At 43.9% G+C, this 23,730-nt stretch overlaps 1 protein-coding gene across 2 annotated transcripts in view; it reads left to right on the top strand.

Annotated features, from left to right (window-relative positions):
- LOC132819813 (tubby-related protein 4-like) overlaps positions 1-23,730 on the top strand; it is a 405,797-nt gene that overhangs the window by 13,049 nt on the left and 369,018 nt on the right. For both annotated transcript variants that reach the window (XM_060831613.1, XM_060831612.1), the window contains exon 2: positions 12,082-12,210. In XM_060831613.1, the coding sequence (XP_060687596.1) occupies positions 12,082-12,210 (129 nt within the window). The remainder of the gene's footprint in view (positions 1-12,081; positions 12,211-23,730) is intronic.

Genomic DNA, 23,730 nt, shown 5'->3' with positions numbered 1-23,730 from the left:
CATTGGGAACACTCTTCCTGCATCTAGCCTGCCCTGTGCCATCAGGATTTTATATATTTCTGAGATCCCTCTCTCTTCTAAATTCCAGTGAAGAAAAGCACAGTCAATCCAGTCTTTCCTCGTCAGAACAAAGAACAATGAAAATTTACAGCCCAGGAACAGGCCCTTCAGCCCTCCATGCCTGAGCCGATTCAAATCCACTATCCACTTTCCTTCTTTATGGTCATTTAAGCGGGCATTGGATAGGCATTTGGAAGTTATTGGGCTAGTATAGGTTAGGTAGGATTCGGTCGGCGCAACATCGAGGGCCGAAGGGCCTGTACTGCGCTGTATCCTTCTATGTTCTATGTTCTAAACCTGTTGCCCAATTCCTAAGCATCTATATCCCTTTGCTCCCCACCTACTCCTGCATCTATCCAGATGCATCTTAAATGAGTTTATGGAGCCTGCCTCTACTCCCTCTGCTGGCAACGCATTCCAGGCACCTACCACCCTCTGTGTAAAGTACTTGATGCTGTATTTCCCTTTAAACCTTTCACCTCTGACCTTGAAAGCGTGACCTCTCATTATTGAATCCTTCACCCTGAGAAAAAGCTTGCTTCTATCTACCCTGTCTATACCCTTCATGATTTTGTAGACCTCAATCAAACTCCCCCTCAATCTCTTTTTTTTTATCTAATGAAAACAATGCTAACCTACTCAACCTCTCTTCATAGCTAGCATCTTCCATACTAGGCAACATCCTCATTAATTTTCTCTGTGCCCTGTCCAAAGCGTCCACATCCTTTTGGAAATATGGTGACCAGAACTGTACATGGTATTCTAAATGCGGCTGATCCAAAGTCTTGTACAATTTTAACATGACCTGCCAGCTCTTATACTCATACCTTGTCCGATGAAAGCAAGCATACCACATGCCTTCTTGACAATTCTATTCATCTGCGCAACACCCTTCAGGGTACAGTGGTCTTGAACTCCCAGATCTCTCTGCTCATCAACTTTTCCCAAGGCTCTTCCATTTACTATATAATTTGCTCTCGAATTAGACTTACCAAAATGCATCACCTCACATTTGCCTGAATTGAACTCCATCTGCTACTTCTCTGCCTAACTTTCCAGTTTATCTATGTTCTCTTGTATTCTTTGATAGTCCTCGATGCTTTCTGCTACTCCACCAATCTTGGTGACATCTGCAAACTTGCTGATCATACCAACAGTGCCCTCTTCCAGGTCATTTATGCCTATTACAAACAATAGTGGCCCCAGCAGTAATCAGTGTGGAACACCACTAGTCACCTTTTATCCATTTCAAGAAACTCCCTGCAACTACTACACTCTGTCTCCTGTTGCTCAACCAGTTCTTTATCTACCTAGTTAGAACACCCTGCACACCACGTGTCTTCACTTTCTCCATTAGTTTATCATGGGGAGCCTTATCAAATGCCTTACTAAAGTCCACGTATATGACATCTACACCCATCATGTATCAACTTGGTCACTTCTTCAAAGAACTCTATCAAGTTGGTAAGGCACAATCTCCCCTGCACAAAACTATGTTGCCTATCATTGATAAGCCCATTCTTTTCCAAATATAAATAGATTTTATCCCTCTGTACCTTCTCCAGCAACTTTCCACCCACTGATGTCAGGCTCACTGGTCTGTAGTTACCTGGAATATCTCTACTACCCTTCTTGTACAGGGGGACAACATGAGCAACCCTTCGGCACCTCACCTGTGTTTTAAGGAAGCTACAACAATATCTGTCGGGGCTCCAGCTATTTCCTTTCTTGCCTCCCTCAGCAACCTGCGATAGATCCCATCCGGTCCTGGGGATTTGTCCACATTAACTTCTAACCTACCCAACATGTCTTCCCTACTTATGTCAATGTGGTCCAGAGTAATCAAACTTCTATCTTTAATCTCAACATTCATCATGTCTCTCTCCTCCGTGAACACTGATGCAAAATATTCGTTGACAATCTCACCCATTTTCTCAGCTTCGACACATAGCCAGCCTTCCTTATCCTTAAGTGGACCAATCCTTTCTCTAGTTACCCACTTCTTATATAAGAATAAAATGCTTTGGGATTCTCCTTGATTCTGCTCACTAAAGCTATTTCATAACCCCTTGATTCCTCATTTAAGACTGGTCCTACTCTCCTGATATTCCTCCAGTGCCAGTTCTGTTCTTAGCTGCCTGGACCTTTTCCTTCCCTTTTCCTCTTGGCTAGTTGTACGATTTCTCCTGTCATCCACGGTTCACGAATCTTGCCTTTCCTATCCTTTTACTTTCAATAGGACATGACTATCTTGCACTATTTTTAACCTATCTTTGAAAGCCGCCCACATATCAAATGTGGACTTCCCTTCAAATAGCTGTGTCCAATCCACATTTCTCAGCTCCTGCCTAATTTTGATATAATTTGCCTTTGTCCAGTTTAGTACTCTTCCCTTGCGACCCTCTCATCTTTGTCTACGAGTATCCTAAAACTTACAGAATTGTGGTCACTGTTCTCAAAGAAATGCCCCGCCACAATTTCTCCCACCTGGCCTATTCCCCAACACCAGGTCCATTACGGTCCTTTTCCCTCGTCGGACTATTGACATACTGCTCGAGAAAAGTCTCCTGGATACATCTTACAAATTCTGCCCCAAGAAGACCTCTAACACTAAGTGTATCCCAGTCAATGTTGGGAAAATTATAATGTTTCATCACCACCACCCTACTGCCTTTACGTCTTTCCATAATCTGTTTACCTATTTGTTCTTCTACTTCACGCTCACTGTTGGGAGGCCTGTAACAATGTAACTGCACCCTTCTTATTTCTCAGGTCTACCCATAATGCGTCACTACTCAAGCCCTCCATAGTGTCCTCCTTCAGCACAGTTGTGATATCATTCTTGACCAGCAATGCAACTCCTCCCTGCTACTCTTTTACTTTCCTCCCTGTCCTGTATGAAGTGTCTATCTTGGAATATTTAGTTGCCGATCATGTCCTTCCTTCAACCAAGTCTCTCTGATTGCAATAACGTCATACGCCTAGGCACCAATCCAAGCCCTAAGTTCATCTACCTTACCCACTACATTCCTTGCATTAAAGTATATGCACTTCAGGCTACCAGTTCTTTTGCATTCATCTGCTCTCTGCTTACTCTTCCCCTTATTAATGATAATTTCATGATCCTTAGTCTCCAGTCTCCACCATGCTGTCTACTTGTCTTCTCTTCTGGTTCCAAGCCCCCTGCACCATTAGTTTAACCCCCCACCCCCACCCCTCAACAGCAGTAGCAAAACCTCCTCCAAGGACATTAATTCCAGTCTGATTCAGATGTAGAGTGTCCAATTTGTAATAGTCCCAGCTTCCCCAGAACTGGTACCAATGTCCAACAAATCTGAACCCCTCCCTCCTACACCATCCTGCTTATTTTCATCCTGCTTATTCTTTCATTTTTACGCTGGCTAGCACGTAGCCCTGGTAGTAATCCTGAGATCACTACCTTTGAGGTCCTTTTTAACTTCTCTCCTAGCTCCCTGAATTCTGCTTTCAGGACCTCATCTCTTTTTACTTATGTCATTGGTGCCTATATGCACCAAGACAACTGACTGTTCACTCTCCCCTTTTAGAATGCTCAGCTGATCTGTGACATCCCTGACCCGAGTTCTCGAGAGGCAACATTCCATCTGGGAGCCTCGTTTTCGGCCACAGAACCGCCTATCTACTCCCCTTACAATAGAATCCCCTTTGACTATGGCCCTATGAGTCTTTTTTTCCCGCCCTTCTGAACAGCAGTGCCAGCTATGGTGCCATGATCTTTGCAATTGCTGCCCTCCCCTGGGTGAGCCATCTCCCCCAACAGTACCCAAAACAGTATACTTTTGCTGGGCTCCCTCAATAGCAAGAATATACTTCCTCTGGCTGGGAGACCAAATCTGAACCCCTCCCTCCTACACCATCCTGCTTATGTTGAGGACCTCAAAGGTAGTGATCTCGGGATTACTACCAGGGCTACATGCTAGCCAGCGTAGAAATGAATGAATGCATTCAACACTCAAGGTGTGGCCTCACAAGGTCCTGCATAACTGCAGCAAGACATCCTTACTCTGATACTCAAATCCTCTTGCAATGAAATCCTCCTGCTCTGAAAGCCTGATGTCATTAACTTTCCTCACTGCCTGCTGCACCTAAATGCCATCCTTCAGTGACTGTTCCACCATGACACCCAAGTCTCATGCTACCTCTGATTTTCCTGAACTTCCACCATTCAGATAATGTGCCTTCCTGTGGGCATGACAAAAGTGGATATCCACATTATATTGCATTTCCCAACTATTTGCTCACTCAGTCCAGTCACTCTGCAGCCTCTTAGCATTCTGCTCAAAGCACACGCTGCCACCCAGCTTAGCATTGTCTGCAAATTTGGAGATATGGCATTTGATTTCTTCATCCAATTCATTAATGTGTATTGTGAACAGTTGAGGTCTGGCGTTGAACCTTGTGACACCCCACTCATCACTGCATGCCGCTCTGAAAAGGACCCAACATTTCAACTCTGCTTCCTTTCTGCTGTGCCAGGACATTATCTCCGATATCATGAGCTTGAATTTTTCTTACAAATCTCTTGTGTTGAATGATGTCAAAAGCCTTTTGCAAGTCCAGATACACAACATCTACTGATTGACCATTGTGTACTCCACTGGTCACATCCTCAAAATTCCAAAAGTTTTTTCAAGCATGATTACTTTTCAATGACTCTGTGCTGACCAGGACTGATTCTATCCTCCCCTTCCAAATGTTCAGTTATTACATCCTAAATGATTGATTGACTCCAGCATTTTCCCTGCCACCAATCTCAGGATAACTAGCCTATAATTCCCCATTTTCTTTTTCCCTTTATTAAAGAATGGCGTTACATTAGGTGCCCTCCAGTCCATTGAAAATCTTCTAGAACCTACAGAATGCTGAAAAATGATCACCAATGCATCCACTATTTCTAGGGCCACTTCCTTAAGTACCCTGTGATGCAGAGCATCAGGCCCTGGGAACTTAGAAAGTTTTAATCTCATCAATTTTGCCAATACCATTTGCTTCATTTTCCTCCTTCATGCTTGACACTCTGTGTCTCCTTGGATTTCCTGAAAATGATTTGTGTCCTGCTTAGTGATAGATCCAATCTATTTGTTCAACTGGCCTGCCACTTCTTTGTCCATTATGAATTCACTGCTTTTGACTGCAATGGATGTACATTTCTCTTCACCAGTCTTTTTCTCTTCACGTATCTATAGAAGCTTTTGTTGTCTGTTTTCGTTTTCCGCAAGCTTACCTTCATATTGCTATCCCTTTCCGAAATAAATCCTTTTTCTTCTGAATTTAAGATTTCTCCCAGTCCTCAAGTTTGCTTTTTTTTTGTTGAAATTATATGCCTGTTCTTTAGCTTTGACGCTAATCCTAATTTCCTTTATTAGCCATGGTTGTGCCACCTTCCCCGCTTTACTGTTATACCAGGCAGAGGTGTACAATTGAAGTTTATCCATGTGTTCTTTGAATATTTACCTATCCATTGTCAACCCGTTAAGTATTCTTGACCAACTTATCCCAGCTAATGCATGCCTCATATCATCAAAGTTAGATTTCTTTAAGCTCAGGACCCTAATTTCAGATTTAATTGTCATTCTCCATATTAATGAAGAATTTACCATATTATGGCCACTCTTCCCCAAAGGATCAACCACCTAGTGTTGCTAATTAATCCTCTCTCGTTACGCAATACTCAAGTGTTATGAAGTTGAAAGTGTATGCTGTACCTTTGAGAGAGAGAGAATGTTGTTCTGAACTGAGAGCTTACCAGGACGTGCATGTGACTAGTTGGCAGTCTTAGAGTATACTGGAAATTTGAAAATATCCAACATTTGGCTGTGAAATGGATACCTGAGTTTTAGTTGTTGTTTTGATTAAATTTGAATTGTTGTCAATCAGTTTAAATTAAGCCCCAGGATACTAAAACCCAATCAAGTTTGAATTTATTGTTTTTGCCAACATTGAACCAATTAGACGATCCAGTGTTGGAGGTATAAAATGGAGGACATCTTGAAAATTGGAGAGAGAGCAACTGCCGTCAAGACAGAAATGCCTGGCAATCTAACATCTTGCTCTATAAGAAATTAGAAAATAGTCTGTATCAAAGGTATCTTTTCATTTTTTTTAAGATTCCCTACAGTGTCGACACAGGCCTTCGGCCTGACCAGGCCACACCGACCATCTGAAGAGTAACCCACCCAGACCTCCATTTCCCCTCTGACTAATGCGCCTAATACTATGGGAAATTTAGCAATGCCAATTCACCTGACATGCACATGTCCTTGAGGAGTGGTCCTTGAGATGTTAGTGGTTGTTTAATGTTCACTTTAAAAAAAAACTTGATAATTTTCTTTAGCTGGTGGAATTTGGGAGTTCTCTATCACTAATGTTTTAACAGATTACGAGGTGAGCTTTTCTGGGTGTTTGGTTTAATTAACACAGAGGGTTCACCTCAGTGGTGTAACACCAGTTTAGATTGGCTTGCTCTCTAGCTGGTTCCTCAATATATTGGTTGAGGAGACCATCCCTCCTACATTCCAACAAATCCTCCTCCATTGCTTTGCTACCAATTTGGTTAGTCCATCAAATTGCAGAGTAAATCACCCACAATAGCTGCTCTACCTTTAATGCATGTACCTGTAATTTCTTGTTTGATACAGTCCCCAAATATATACACACTGTTTGGTCTGTACACAACTCCCGCTACTGTCTTTTTCCCTTTGGTATTCTGCAGCTCCACCAATATGATTTTATATCGTCCAGTGTCATGTCCTCACTTACTACTGTGTTAATCTACTCCTTAACCAACAATGTTACCCCACCTCCCTTTCCTTTTCATCTGTCTTTCTTGAAAATTGAATAACCTCTGATGTTGAGTTTCTATCTTTGGTGACCCTGGAGCCAGGTCTCCATGATCTCAATGACATCATATGCATTGAAAACTGTTTGTGCAGTTAATTCATCCACCTTATTACAAATGCTCCTCGTACTGAGTCACAGAGCCTTCAGGCTCACTTTTTATTTTGACATTTTTGACGTTTTAGAATCATTGTAAAATGTAGTCTTTCTTGATTTTCGTCTTTTTTTTTCTCTCTGCCTTTCACTTTCAATTTTCCCCTGACTGTCCTTTTGTTTCTGTCCCCACTTTACGTGCCTCCAATGTCTTACATTGGTTCCCATCCCCCTTCCATATTAGTTTAAACCTTTCTGAACAGCACGAACAAACTCTTCCCCCTACGGCATTGATTTCAGTACTATCTAGGTTAGACCGTCCAGTTTGTACTGGTCCCACCTCCTCCAAAACTGTTTTCAATGTCCCAGGAATTTGAAGCCCTCTGTTGCACCATCCTTCAAACCATGCATTCATCTTGGCTACCCTGCCATTCCTATTGTGGCTAGCACATGGTTGCAATTGTGAGATTACTATGTCTTAGATCCTATTTTTCAGTGTAACTCCTAATTCCCTAGATTCGGTTTGTAGGACCTCAATCAGTGTTTTACCTTTCTTGTTAGCACATGGGTGCACTATGAAGCTGGGTGTGCAACCACACCACCCCTGAAGCCAGTGTCCTGCAGCTGCTCTGAGACATCCTTGACCCTTGCACCAGGGATGCAACTTCACATCCTGGACTCATTTGCGGTCACAGAAATGCTAAGTGAATCTCCTATCACTATGGCTCTGTCACTCTTTCTGCCCTCCTGTATAGCAGAAACAGCCATGGTGCCATGAACCTGACTGCTGCCAGCTTGCCCTGGTGAGCCACCTCCCTCAACTGTATCCAAAATGGCAAACCTGTTTTGGAGGGAGATGATTATACTGCCTCTGTCTGATGGTCACCCATTGCCTTTCTTCTTCAGTAATTTTAATCTGCAGTGTGACCAATTTGCTGAATGTGCTATCCATGATTCCCTTAGTCCCATGGATTCTCCAAAGTGAATCTAGCAACAGCTACAGAGCTGTCACGCAGTCAGACAGGAGCTGCAGCTGGATACTTGCTACACATGAAGGAGTTAGGGACATCAGAATGGTGTCTGAATTTGCACATCACGCAGTAGGAATGTGATGTGGGTCTGGGATCTCCTGGCATGACTTGACTTTTAAGTTAAGTTTTGTGGGCGGCACGGTGGCACAGTGGTTAGCACTGCTGCCTCACAGCGCCTGTAGACCCGGGTTCAATTCCCGACTCAGGCGACTGACTGTGTGGAGTTTGCACGTTCTCCCCGTGTCTGCGTGGATTTCCTCCGGGTGCTCCGGTTTCCTCCCACAGTCCAAAGATGTGCGGGTCAGGTGAATTGGCCAAGCTAAATTGCCCGTAGTGTTAGGTAAGGGGTAAATGTAGGGGTATGGGTGGGTTGCGCTTCGGCGGGTCGGTGTGGACTTGTTGGGCCGAAGGGCCTGTTTCCACACTGTAAGTCTAATCTAATCTAATTTAACAACAGAAACAAAATGAAGAGAGAGTACTCACCAGTCACTCACTCACTCGCTGCCTGTGACTTCACAGTTAAACTTCCTTCAAGTTCTCCTTTACCCCCGTGCTTTCATCAGCTGCAGTGGTTTGTTCCTCCTCTAACTGCCTAGCCTTGCTGCGACTTGCTCTTCTAATTGAAGCTCGGTATTCACTTAAGCCTCCAGTAGCACTTCAGCTACAAAGCTTCCTTTTATTCGCTCCTGGGCAGTGACTGAGATGACTCCTCCTCACCAAGGCATTCAAATAGTTTGCTGACACCAGCTGTCCTGCAATCCCTTCCTCAGTCGCAATGACTCATTCTTCTGATCACCGATGAACGCAGGAAACCTACTCAACCTCACCTCATTAGGCAGTCCTTTGGATCAGCCCAGTGATCTCTAGGCTCCTTCCAAAGCCAGCATATCTTTCTTTAGATAAGAAGGCCTCTTTGTCAGTAATAGGTATGAACTATTTGTATGCCATCAAATATTTGTGCATTAACTTTTGTATTCTCATTTTCTAATTATCAGTTGTATCTTCTCTTCCCTTCTCAACTTGTATTTTCTCGTTCCTGCTTGACAAATTAACACATCATGCATTAAACACTTTTTTTGCCACCATAGAGTCCTGGCTTTGGTTCACATATGTTTCTTCCTCCTTAAAATATAATTAAGTCTGTATCTAAAGAATCCCCTTAAAGAACCACCATTGTTCTGCTTCAGTTGCTCCTTTCAACCTTTTGCCTTTTTGTGAACCTAAAGCTTGTAATGTAATCCCCCATCTCAGTCGAAGCAAAACGCTCAGAGACACAGGGTGGTTTTACCTCCATCTTTATTCTAGGCCCTGGAAGGAGAGAGAATGATCGCCCATGTGCACAGAGATGTGAGTTTACACTCTTGTCTGGAAGAGCACTTCCTTGATGAATTATATAGTCATCTATAAGTGAGGAGCATCCAGATAAGGCAACGTACATATTGATTGGGTGACTGTAACAATCAGCGAGTGTCAATAGCAAAGTTTAAGCCATCTGGTGTTACACAATGAATGTTCTTAACCTTAACTGGCTTCACATCATGTTAACTGACCTTACATACTGAATACTTCCAATATTGTTAAATGGCTCTACATAATGATGGCTTTTCAACCTTGTTAACCCATTATCCTTGCCTCCAGCACCCCATTGTTAACTGTAAGTTCTTATCTGATCTGAGTTTTTTTTTAGATTAGATTACTTACAGTGTGGAAACAGGCCCTTCGGCCCAACAAGTCCACACCGACCCGCCGCAGCGCAACGCACCCATACCCCTACATTATCCCTTACCCTTTACCACTATGGACAATTTAGAATGGCCAATTCACCTGACCCGCACATCTTTGGACTGTGGGAGGAAACCGGAGCACCCGGAGGAAACCCACGCAGACACGGGGAGAACGTGCAAACTCCACACAGTCAGTCGCCTGAGTCGGGAATTATGTTCAGCTGAACCTTTTTGCTTCATAAAACTCAAGACTTAACTCTTTCCTTACGTGCTCATACATTTAACACATTCTCATTCCCTCCTTTTATCATTTCATGATAACCTATGGCATTGTCAGCTTTCATAAGACTCTGACAGTCAATATGTAAGCAATTATTGACACGCACATATAATGATTATAACAACAAAAATTACTAGTCCGTTATAGTAAATAGAGTTTGAAGAATCCTCCTATGTGGAAAAAATATTCACCAGTAAACTTTTTAAATTCACAGTCCCTAGTGACCCTCCAAGTCAAATGGAAACAAGCCAGTTCTCCAAAATCCCTTTTACTAAAGTCCAACGTGAAAACAAAATTCAGCCTGTCCTTGTGCATCACTCCATGGAGACGTCTGAATTCTTGGATAAGGACAATTAAGTACTGAACAAAGCTGACGAGACCTCCATCCTGCCAGAGGTGCTTCTGATGTTGGATACCAGCATATCTGAGTTTGAAGTGCAGCAGTTGCAGCTACAGTAGCAGGCTAGGTGAATCCAACATTTTTTTTGCTGCTTCTCCACCTGCCTGCTGTTACATGTAATAAAGCCAACTGGCTATTGTGATGTTAGCTTGATCAGTGAACTTTCATATCCATTAAATGATCGAAAGAGAAGGTAAAGCTCACATGGTTTAATGTACACAGGAACGCTACTGGCAAAAAGCGTACTGATCTCCTCTTCACCGTTGTTAGCTTCTTCACTTCTCTTGCTCATGACTGGGGAGCTGGTTGAATCAGTCAGATCAGGTTGTGAAGGGGTGGGTGGTTGTCTGAAGATGTGCTTTACCTGTGAATGGAGAAACTCTGGACACTGTTAGCTGCTGAAAGTATCTTTGCATTTCCTCTCTCATTCCTTCCTTGCTAAGTGGTTATCCGTATGAGTAGTTATTTATTTAACTACACTAAATTGTGTATGCCTATTTCAACCTTTGAATTCTTGATGTCTATTACTCTGTTCACTATTTATGATATTATCAAATTTATTGCAATCCATAAACTTCTAGTCATAGAAATGTACAGCATGGAAACAGACCCTTTGGTCCAACTCATCCATGCTGACCAGATGTCCCAACCCAATCTAGTCCCACCTGCCAGCACCTGGCCCATATCCCTCCAAACCCTTCCTATTCATATACCCATCCAAACGCTTCATGAATGTTGCAATTGTACTAGCCTCCACCACTTCATCTGGCAGCCCATTCCATACATGTACCACCCTCTGTGTGAAAAAGTTGCCCCTTAGGTCTCTCTTATATCTTTCCCCTCTCATTCTAAACTTATGTCCTCAAGTTCTGGACTCCCCCGCCCCAGGGAAAAAGACTTTGCCTATTTATCCTATCCATGTCCTCATGATTTTGTAAACCTCTATAAGGTCACCCCTCAGCCTCTGATGCTCCAGGGAAAACAGCCCCAGCTTGTTCGGCCCCTCCCGGTAGCTCAACCTCCAACCCTGGCAACATCCTTGTAAATCTTTTCTGAACCTTTTCAAGTTTCGCAACATCTTTTCGATAGGAAGGAGACCAGAATTGCATGTAATATTCCATCAGTGGGCTAACCAGTATCTTGTACAGCTGCAACATGACCTGCCAATTCCTGTACTCTGACCAATAAAATAAAGCATACCAAACGCCTTCTTTACTATCCTATTTATCTGCGACTCCACTTTCAAGGAGCTATGAACCTGCACTCCAAGGTCTCTTTTTGTTCAGTAACACTGCCTAGAACCTTACCATTAAGTGCACAAGTCCTGCTAAGATTTGCTTTGCCAAACTGCAGCACCTCACATTTATCTGAATTAAACTCCATCTGCCTCTTCTCAACCTGTCCCTCAGGATTCCTTCCAATTTTTGTTATTTTGCAACTGTTTAGATAATTTGTCTGAATATGGAGATGTATTGTACTAAAAGTTACTTTGTTGAATTGTGCATTTTAAGTTCTTTAATCGTATCCCTCTACTAAAAATGAATCTTTTTAAGCTTCTGATTTTGCAGTTTTCGTTCCGAATTATTCCTGTACTTAATTGTTACTGATTTTGTGTAGGTGGTACTTGTGCGATGGAATGAGCCATTTCAGAAACTTGCAACATGTGATGCCGATGGAGGAATTTTTGTGTGGATTCAGTATGAAGGGAGGTGGTCGGTTGAGCTGGTCAACGATCGTGGAGCACAGGTAAGCATTTTTTTTCAAATGAAAAGTGAGAAAATATTTTGTAATATGATCACTGTTGAATTTTATGGATGTGAAACTTGAATCAAAGGGGTCAAATTCTGATTCCATGATTTTTCTTACATACTATTTCACTGCATTATTTATGTTCACTTATTTGTTTGATTCTTTGTATTCTTTTATTTTCAATAAGTAAATGCCGTTAAGTCTGTTCAGACTTGTCTTTTCTTTCATTTCAGTAATGTCAATTATGTTAAATGGTATTTTTGTTCATTCAGAAAGAGAAACATTTAAATTACTATATTAAATGGTTCAGTGTCCATCTGTTTCACCATCTCTTATCCTGTTACTACATAACTTAAAAATAATAAGAGTTGTTAAGTAATCATGGCAGTCCACCTCTTTTAGTGCGTAGCACATCCAGATATGACGCAAGAGAGAAGGTGGAAAGCTTTGGGAAACATGCCCAAGTCAATATGTCCTCTCAAATATTTGTACCTCCCCTACTTCATGTCTTGTATTTTGCATTTGCTGTATTTCATTTCTTGCCAAAAAAAATTAACATTCACACTGAAATAATCTTTATGTACATTTCAAAAACGGAACCATTTCTTAGTTCTTGGTTAGGTGAAACAGTTTGTCATGATATTAGATAACTCATTCAAAATATTAACTCAGTTTTATTCTCCACAAATGCTGTTAGACCTGCTGAGTTTCTCCATTTTATTTACTTTAGATTACTTAGTGTGGAAACAGGCCCTTCGGCCCAACAAGTCCACACCGACCCTCTGAAGAGCAACTCACCCAGACCTATTTCCCTACACCTAACACTATGGGCAATTTAGCATTGTCAATTCACCTAACCTGCACATCTTTGGATTGTGGGAGGAAACTGGAGCACCCTGGGGAAACTGGGAGAATGTGCAAACAGTTGCCTGAGGCAGAAATTGAACCCGGGTCTCTGGTGCTGTGAGGCAGCAGTGCTAACCACTGAGCCACCATGCCGCCCAGTTTTCAGCATCTGCAAATCTTGTCTCGACGTAATGTGCTTAAGTTGTACAAATGAAATTCTATTGCTTGATTTCACTTTTGAATTGTAACAGTTTAAAGCTTTAAAAACAGTAATTGCATTACTTCATTGAGAACATCCCTTGCCTAAATAAATACTACTTGTAATTCAGTTGGCTGCATATCTTAAATCATCCTGGATGTCATCTTCTGATAAATGTTGTATCTTTTCCCATTGATCTGTGATCTGATTTGGAACCCAAACTCCATTGTTGTTTTCTTGCTCATGAAGGCAAATTTCAAGTTTTCCACTTTTGAAAACTGAGTTTTCTTTGTCTCCTGGCTAAGTAATTCAAGTTAATCTGAAACCAAGCCGTTTGTAACCAGAAGATGGGTTTACCACAATCTTCTGCCAATTTGATTTCAGTTCGAGCGTTCCAAATCTGGCTTATAGTATCTAGTAGTTTTTGGTTGTGTTATTGCCCAAAGTGTAATAACTTCAGGATTTCAAATTGTTGATCGTTCTTTTTGAATTGACCAGGTGCAGCTTTGGGGTTTGCAAGTGGCTGGTTCAAACTTGCAGTGTCTGTTTGCAGAGCGTGCTGTGGCTTAACTGGTTGAAACACCTGCCTTGTAAACAGGTAATCCTGGGTTCAAAACCCAGCGGTGCTTTTGCAACAGTAGAGACTCGCCAATTTTAAGGGCACACAAGTGGTCATTGGATAGGCCTATGCATGAGCATGGAATAACGTAGATTAGATGGACTTCAGATTGGTTTCACAGGTTGGCACAACATCTAGGGACAAAGGGCCTGTACTGCGCTGTAATGTTCTATGTTCTAATTATACTGACAGCTGTTTTAAATTGACTTTTCAGTATTCTGAGCATGTTCCCACTTGTTCTGCTGCTTAAGTATATTTGAAAACACTGATTCAGGCTTATTTTCTACATTTTTGTTTGGCATCTTCAGTATTCACACCCTGCGTCACTGACCTACAGTGTCAGCAGTGTGCCATATACAAGATGTATTATGGCCAACTTACACTGGCCATAGATCCTTTTAACACTGCCTTCTAAATCCACAATCTTTATGACCTGCAAAGAGAAGGGCAACAACTGTATGGTAACACTACTACCTACATGTTCTCAGCCAAGATGCATCTCATTCTGACTAAGCACTATTCCTTCATTGTCACTTGGACGGCACCATAAAACAAACAACTGAGCTGGGAGAGGGGACAGAGAGGGGGGAGTGGGGAGGGAGGAGGGAGTGGGGGGGGGGCGGTTGGTGGGGGGAGAGGGGAGGGGGGGTGGTCTCCTGAGTTAATACGGCTATATATACAATGCTCCTGTTCCTTTGTTTGGGAGCTTTGTGCTGAGCATAGTGGTTTTGTATTCTGTTTTTATTTCGGTTTTGTTTTTGCATTTTTTTGATCTATTAGTTATTTGCTTATTCATTGCTGTTGCTTTGCACAGTGTTATGGTTTGTTTTGTATTATAGGGTAGGTTAGTAGTTAGCTGAAAATGTGTTGCTGGAAAAGCGCAGCAGGTCAAGCAGCATCCAAGGAGCAGGCGAATCGACGTTTCAGGCATGAGCCCTTCTTCAGGAATTCCTGAAGAAGGGCTCATGCCTGAAACGTCGATTCTCCTGCTCCTTGGATGCTGCCTGACCTGCTGTGCTTTTCCAGCAACACATTTTCAGCTCTGATCTCCAGCATCTGCAGTCCTCACTTTCTTGTAGGTTAGTTAGACAGTAGTTGTAATTTGCTTTTTTCTTATTATACTGATATTCGTTATTGTATTTTTTCAATAATTTTATATGTTTGTAAAGTTAAAAAAATTGCTAGTAAATATATTTACAAAAAACAACTTTTTATCATACTGTTCATTAAATGCTATAGAACGCTTCCTCTCTTTCTAGCCAATTTATTAAATTCTTTGAAGAGGAAGCAGTAGATGAGGGCAATGTAAGATGAATAGAGAATTCGACGTTTCGAGCATAAGCCCTTCATCAGGAATAAGAGAGAGAGAGCCAAGCAGGCTAAGATAAAAGGTAGGGAGGAGGGACTAGGGGGAGGGGCGATGGAGGTGGGATAGGTGGAAGGAGGTCAAGGTGAGGGTGATAGGCCGGAGTGGGGTGGGGGCGGAGAGGTCAGGAAGAGGATTGCAGGTTAGGAGGGTGGTGCTGAGTTGAGGGAACCGACTGAGACAAGGTGGGGGGAGGGGAAATGAGGAAACTGGAGAAATCTGAATTCATACCTTGTGGTTGGAGGGTTCCCAGGCGGAAGATGAGGCGCTCCTCCTCCAGCCGTCGTGTAGTTGTGTTCTGCCGGTGGAGGAGTCCAAGGACCTGCATGTCCTCGGTGGAGTGGGAGGGAGAGTTAAAGTGTTGAGCCACGGGGTGATTGGGTTGGTTGGTTCGGGCGGCCCGGAGGTGTTCTCTGAAGCGTTCCGCAAGTAAGCGGCCTGTCTCACCAATATAGAGGAGGCCACATCGGGTGCAGCGGATGCAATAGATGATGTGTGTGGAGGTACAGGTGAACTTGTGGCGGATATGGAAGGATCCCTTGGGGCCTTGGAGGGAAGTGAGTGTGGAGGTGTGGGCGCAAGTTTTACATTTCCTGCGGTTGCAGGGGAAGGTGCCGGGGGTGGAGGTTGGGTTGGTGGGGGGTGTGGATCTGACGAGGGAGTCACGAAGGGAGTGGTCCTTGCGGAACGCTGATAGGGGAGGGGAGGGAAATATATCCTTGGTGGTGGGGTCCGTTTGGAGGTGGCGGAAATGACGGCGGATGATACGTTGTATGCGGAGGTTGGTGGGGTGGTAGGTGAGAACCAGTGGGGTTCTGTCTTGGTGGCGGTTGGAGGAGCGGGGCTCAAGGGCGGAGGAGCGGGAAGTGGAGGAGATGCGGTGGAGGGCATCGTCGATCACGTCTGGGGGGAATCTGCGGTCCTTGAAGAAGGAGGCCATCTGGGCTGTGCGGTGTTGGAATTGGTCCTCCTGGGAGCAGATGCGGAGGAGACGAAGGAATTGGGAATATGGGATGGCGTTTTTACAGGGGGCAGGGTGGGAGGAGGTGTAGTCCAGGTAGCTGCGGGAGTCGGTTGGTTTATAATAGATGTCTGTGTTGAGTCGGTCGCCCGAGATAGAAATGGAAAGGTCTAGGAAGGGGAGGGAGGAGTCTGAGACAGTCCAGGTGAATTTCAGGTCGGGATGGAAGGTGTTAGTAAAGTTGATGAACTGTTCAACCTCCTCGTGGGAGCACGAGGCAGCGCCGATACAGTCATCGATGTAGTGGAGGAAAAGGTGGGGGGTGGTGCCAGTGTAGTTGCGGAAGATGGACTGTTCCACATATCCTACGAAGAGGCAGGCATAGCTGGGGCCCATGCGGGTGCCCATGGCAACTCCTTTAGTTTGGAGGAAGTGGGAGGATTGAAAAGAGAAGTTATTCAGGGTGAGGACCAGTTCAGTCAGTCGAAGGAGGGTGTCAGTGGAAGGGTACTGGTTGGTGCGGCGGGAAAGGAAGAAGCGGAGGGCTTTGAGTCCTTCGTGATGGGGGATGGAGGTGTACAGGGACTGGATGTCCATAGTGAAAATAAGGCGTTGGGGACCGGGGAAGCAAAAATCCTGGAGGAGGTGGAGGGCGTGGGTGGTGTCCCGAACGTAGGTGGGGAGTTCTTGGACTAAAGGGGACAGGACCGTGTCGAGGTATTGGGAGATGAGTTCGGTGGGGCAGGAGCAGGCTGAGACAATGGGTCGGCCGGGGCAGGCAGGTTTGTGGATTTTGGGCAGGAGGTAGAAACGGGCGGTGCGGGGTTGTGGGACTATGAGGTTGGAGGCGGTGGATGGGAGATCCCCTGAGGTGATGAGGTCCTGGATGGTCTGGGAGATGATGGTTTGGTGGTGGGAGGTGGGGTCGTGGTCAAGGGGGCGATAAGAGGAGGCGTCCGTGAGCTGGCGTTTGGCTTCAGTGGTATACAGGTCAGTGCGCCAAACTACCACCGCGCCTCCCTTGTCTGCGGGTTTGATGGTGAGGTTGGGATTGGAGCGGAGGGAGTGGAGAGCTGCACGTTCTGAGGGTGAGAGGTTGGAGTGGGTGAGAGGGGTGGACAGGTTGAGTCGGTTAATGTCACGGCGGCAATTGGCTATAAAGAGGTCGAGGGCGGGTAGGAGGCCAGCACGGGGTGTCCAGGTGGATGGGGTGTGTTGGAGGCGGGAGAAGGGGTCGTCAGAGGGTGGGCGGGAGTCTTGGTTGTGGAAGTAGGCACGGAGGCGAAGGCGGCGGAAGAATTGTTCAATATCTCGCCGCGTGTTGAACTCATTAATCCGAGGGCGTAGGGGAATGAAGGTGAGGCCCCTGCTGAGGACTGATCTTTCATCCTCAGAGAGGGGGAGATCTGGAGGGATGGTGAAAATCCCCTATCCCACTTCCATCGCCCCTCCCCCTAGTCCCTCCTCCCTACCTTTTATCTTAGCCTGCTTGGCTCTCTCTCTCTTATTCCTGATGAAGGGCTTATGCTCGAAACGTCGAATTCTCTATTCCTGAGATGCTGCCTGGCCTGCTGTGCTTTGACCAGCAACACATTTGCAGCTGTGATCTCCAGCATCTGCAGACCTCATTTTTTACTCAATGTAAGATGAAATCAACTTTTGTTGCTAAGTTTACCTGGGGCTTGACTAACTTCAAAGCATGTGAAATTAGTGGACAGATTACATAGTGACTTGCAATATAGCTGCAAGATGAAAAGCAAAGTGGGGTTTAAAATTGTTTAGATTTGAAAAGTTGGGAGGAGAGTCTGAACACGTTCAATATTTGTGAATGGAAGTTTAATTCTCAAAGACTGAGAAACAAACACTACTTTGAGTGCCCTGTGCAATTGCTGAATGTATTTCAATGCAGATAATTGTGTGTTAGAGCATTTTGATGGGAACAGTCTGAGCCACAAAGGCTTTGAAGAGTCAAAATTGGAAAAATTGGTCAGCTTAATCCACAGTAATTATGGATAAGGGCAAAAATAGGTATTCTCAATTAGGGAAATTTTAATGTTATTAATTTGAAAGGATGTTTAAAAATTGCTTTAGAAATAGCTACTGGAAGATAATTCAGTGAAATATAATCAAATAACAGTTAGTAAGGTCTCAAAGCATGAATGTACCCCTAAAGAAAAGGTGGAAATCTAGAACCCACAGAATGTGAAGAGGATTAAAGGAAATGACGAAGGAAAAAGGGCTGGTAATGATAGACGGGGTGAGCTCAATTCTGCCAAAAGCCTGTAGGGGTAACATTGAAAAGTAAGATTGCAGACAGGAGGCATGAATAATATTGACTGCACAAGGGTTAAGATAACTAATGAAAGTACAGGTACTATTGAGGACTGTGAAATTGATCTGCATGTGCAAAGTTTTTTCACCTTTCTCCTTTCATGGATTGTGGACATTTGGTCAATATTTGTTGCCGATGCTCGATCATCATTGAGAGATGGGGGTGAATCACAACAATCTTTTTCAGTACAACCAGAGTACTCTATGTAGGAGCCCTCCTGCTTTCCATCGGGGACCTAAAATGGAGGGTGTTGCACATAGCACTGCCATGCAATTATAGGTAGAGATGGTTCACAGACAAGTCCGTTGACCATCCATATAGTGGTTGTGGGTGATTCCTCTCCCTTTTTAAGTTATCTGAGAAATCTTTTGTGGTGTTCTTGGTTACACTTCAGTTCCATACTCCTGATCTTTGGGCATTTGGAGTAGAGGAATGCAGGTGAGATGCTATTTCTGGGCCTGGCCAAAGTGATTGTGGAGGAGGTCATTGCTGCCGACTGCCTGATCCTCTTCTGCAGCAATGTTTGTACCTGGGTGTGGTTGGAAAAGGATCATATTACCAATACTCTTCCTACTTTTAGGGAGAGGTGGGTATTGCAGGGTTTAGAGTGCTTTATTTCCCCTTCCAACTCCATTTTCATTTAACTCACTCTTTCTTTACCTGTCCCTCACCATTGCTGTACATTGCCCTGAATGTGGTTGACATACAGATAAATGCATTGTAAAACATGGATGACTTTCTGGATGGTGGTTAATAGATGAAAAAAATACCACAGATGATTTGGTGATAGAGAAGAAATCAGCAACTGTGACCCATTCACTGCCTGCTGTTGATCATCAACAGGGTCTTACTTCCTAACTGTCTTATGTGGCTGTATTCATGGCCAAGTGCCTGTGGAGGAGGCACAAAATGTTCACAAATACTCTTGATGCCTTTAGAGGTAGCTGGGAACTGTAGGGTGGGGGGGGGGGGGGGTACAGTGCTTTACTTCCCCTTCCAGCTCCATTTTGATTTGGCCCCCTCCCTCTCTACCTACCTCACCTTTAATAGTCTGCATTGTCCTTATGAGTTTTGATGTACATTAATCAATTGAAAAACATGGATGATTTACTGGTGCAGGCTAATAGGTGAAAAATAAATCACAGGTAATTCTGTGATGGGTGAAAGAATGTGTAAGAGAACTTGCAAAAATAGGGAAAAAAAGGGCTGGCATTTCATTATATAGGTTGGTGGGGGTTTGCATACTAGAGTGCAAATGTAAGTTAGGATGGTTTACGGGCTTGCAGCCCAGCTGTTTATTTTGTTGTGTTATGAAAAATTTGTGGATGTGGAAGGCTGCACCCCAATTTTAATTATTCGAAAAACCTTTTGCTGTGTTTTTGGTTACCCTTAAAGCCTGATGCTCCTGATCTTTGGGCATCTGTTGCAGAGACGAGTGGCAAGGAGTAGAAGAGTTAAAAGTGGGAGTAGGCAATTCAGGTTTTTGAGCCTGCTGTGTCTTTAACGTGATTATGGCTGATCCTGTAGCCTTTTATCCCACTTTTCATCAGAAACTAAACGATTTGTTTCTTGAATCTATTGATTGATTGATTCTGTCTGCACTGCACTCTGGAACAGTGAGTTCCACAGATTCACAAATTTCTGAGTAGCAGTTTCTCCTCATCTGTTTTGAACCTACCTCCTCTGCTATATCTATAACTTCTTGTTCGAGACTTTTTCCTGCAGGAGGAGTATGCATTCACCTTATCCATCTCCTTTAGCATTTTATATACTTCAGTCAGCTCCCCCTCACTTTTCAGAACTCAAGCAAGTACAAGCCCTAGCTATTCAATTGCTTTTCGTACCACAGCCCTGTCATTCCTGGAATCAATCTGGTGAGCCTCCAGTGCTATCATATCCTCAAGTCAGGAGACCAAAATAGACACTATTCCAGATACAGTCTCACTAATTCCTTGTATAATTGTAATAATGTTACTTTACTTTTGTAGTCCAGTCCTTTTGCAATAAATGTCAAAATTCCATTTGCCTTCCTTATTACAGAGGAACCTCGATTATCCGGCATTCGATTATCTGAATATTGGGTTATCCAGCAAGATTGCAAGGTCCCGAAACTCGGCTAAGCTGTGTTATCCGGCATTTGATTATCTGGAATTCGATTGACCCCAAATGAAATACTGCCTTCGGATAATTGAGGTTCCTGTGTATATGCTGTACCTGCATGCCCACTTTGTGATTCATGCACAAGAGCACTGACACACTTGGAATCTGCTTCCCTTTTAAATAATTTGCCCTTTTATTTTTCTGGTCAAAATGGATAAGCTTGTACCTATCCACATTAAACACCATCTGTCAGATACTGACCCATTCTCATAGCCTATCAATGTCTACCTGGCGCCAGGGACCCGGGTTCAATTCCCGCCTCGGGCAACTGTCTGTGTGGAGTTTGCACATTCTCCCTGTGTCTGCGTTGGTTTCCTCCGGGTGCTCTGGTTTCCTCCTACAGGTCAGGTGAATTGGCCATGCTAAATTGCCCATAGTGTTAGGTGGATTAGTTAGGGGTAAATGTAGGGGAATGTGTTTAGGTGGCTCTCCAGAGGGTCGGTGTGGACTTGCTGGACTGAAGGGAATCTAATCTAATCTAATTTGCTTTCACATCTATTTTAGTATCAGTCCATGAATGTTACACTGTGTCCCTACTTGCACATCATTTATATAAATTGTAAATGATTGAGATCTGAACTGAATCCTTTGGCAGCGCACTAATTACAGCTCATTATCCAGAGAAGGACTTACTTACTTGACCCTCTGCTTTCTATCGGTCAGCTAATCTTCTGCCCAAACCAATACTCTGCCCCTAACCCCCTGGGATCTAACCTTTTGGATCAGTCTATTTTGTAGCATCTTTTCAAATGTCTTCTGGAAATCTAGACATCTCCAGGATCACTGGAACCAAGTTGGAGAGACCTCCTTGTGGGTTTGCTGCTAGGCCTAGTGAGATTGGCTATTAACAGATCCAAGCAGCGGGTAGCGGAGGGTTTCATAGTTGTCAACTGTCTAATTCTCTTTGTGGCTATATTCGTGCCCTGCTGCCCACGGAGAGGGACCGCACAGAATCCATCAATACTGTCAATGCTTTTAGAGAATGCAAAGGTTGGAGTGTCCTCTTGCCCGTCTAACTCCTTTTTGATTTAGCCCCCTCCTGAGCTCTCACTTTTGATCTGCATTGCTTTTTGTTGGGCATAGCGGTGGGGAAGGAAGCTGCTCAGTTGTGTGTGATAACTCTTTCAGATGTAAAGAAAAAGTGAAAATGTAAAAGGAGGAAAAAAAGTGAGCAGTGGCTTTTCACAGGGATTTTGGAATGGAAAAACTTGCATTGCAGGAATCCCCTAAGGTGGTTCACGAACTCTCAGCCCAGTTGTTTATTTTGCAGTGCTATGTTGTCCATCAACCATGCATATATTGGTTCTGGGCAGTTGCATCCTCTTTTTTTTATTTATTTTTAAAAATAAGGTGTTTGTATCTCTGCATTTGAGCCAGGGTGCCAGGGTTCAAATTCCACTTGCTCCAGCGGTATATAATAACATCTTTGAGTAGCTTGAATTAGAAAATACTTTTTAGAAAAAGACTTGTTCCTGTCCCCCCTTTAACTTAGCCTGCTCTGTCTCTCTTCCTCATTTTTGTTGTTACACTATTCGTGAAGGACAGTGATTGGGAAATTTTTATTTTAATTTTTAAAAAATGATTTGTTGGTGGAAGAATAAAAATATCCAGAGGTATGTGCCAGCATCTTGGGGTAGAAGAATTGTTTTATGGCAAAGGTACCACTGTTGTGGTTCTGCTCGCCGAGCTGGAAGTTTTTGCTGCAAACGTTTCGTTCCCTGGCTAGGGAACATCATCAGTGCTGTTGGAGCCTCGTGTGAAGCGCTGCTTTGATGTTTCTTCCGGTATTTATATTGGTTTGTTCTTGCCGTTTCCGGGTGTCAGTTTCAGCTGTAGTGGTTTGTATATGGTGTCCAGATCAATGTGTCTGTTGATGGAGTTTGGGGATGAATGCCATGCTTCTAGGAATTCTCTGGCTGTTCTCTGTCTGGCTTGTCCTATGATAGTGGTGTTTTCCCAGTCAAATTCATGTTGCTGGTTGTCTGAGTGTATGGCTACTAGAGATAGCTGGTCGTGTCGTTTTGTGGCTAGCTGATGTTCATGGATGCGGATTGTTAGCTGTCTTCCTGTTTGTCCTATAGTGTTTTGTGCAGTCCTTGCATGGTATTTTGTAAACTACGTTAGTTTGGCTCATGCTGGGTATTGGGTCCTTTGTTCTAGTGAGTTGTTGTCTGAGCGTGGATGTTGGCTTGTGTGCTGTTATGAGTCCTAAGGGTCGCAGTAGTCTGGCTGTCAGTTCTGAGACGCTCCTGACGTATGGTAGAGTGGCTAGTCCTTTTGGTTGTGGCATGTCCTCGTTCCGTGGTCTATCTCTTAGGCATCTGGTGATAAAGTTGCGTGGGTATCCGTTTTTGGCGAATACCTTGTATAGATGTTCCTCTTCCTCTTTTCGCAGTTCTGGTGTATTGCAGTGTGTTGTGGCCCTTTTGAATAGTGTCCTGATGCAGCTTCGTTTGTGTGTGTTGGGGTGGTTACTAGAGAGAACACCCAACGGAGAATTCACCACAAGGGTACACAGGAAACCAACACACACAGACCAAGTCTTAAACTATGAAAGTAACCACCCCAACACACACAAACGAAGCTGCATCAGGACACGATTCAAAAGGGCCACAACACACTGCAGTACACCAGAACTGCGAAAAGAGGAAGAGGAACATCTATACAAGGTATTCGCCAAAAACGGATACCCACGCAACTTTATCACCAGATGCCTAAGAGATAGTCCTCGTTCCTCGGTCTATCTCTTAGACATCTGGTGATAAAGTTGCGTGGGTATCCGTTTTTGGCGAATACCTTGTATAGATGTTCCTCTTCCTCTTTTCGCAGTTCTGGTGTACTGCAGTGTGTTGTGGCCCTTTTGAATAGTGTCCTGATGCAGCTTCGTTTGTGTGTGTTGGGGTGGTTACTTTCATAGTTTAAGACTTGGTCTGTGTGTGTTGGTTTCCTGTGTACCCTTGTGGTGAATTCTCCGTTGGGTGTTCTCTCTAGTAACCACCCCAACACACACAAACGAAGCTGCATCAGGACACTA

Source organism: Hemiscyllium ocellatum, chromosome 10, assembly GCF_020745735.1.
Source record: "Hemiscyllium ocellatum isolate sHemOce1 chromosome 10, sHemOce1.pat.X.cur, whole genome shotgun sequence".
NCBI lineage: Eukaryota > Metazoa > Chordata > Chondrichthyes > Orectolobiformes > Hemiscylliidae > Hemiscyllium > Hemiscyllium ocellatum.
Note: the sequence above shows the minus strand (reverse complement) of the source record. Positions and strands in the feature narration are given on the sequence as shown.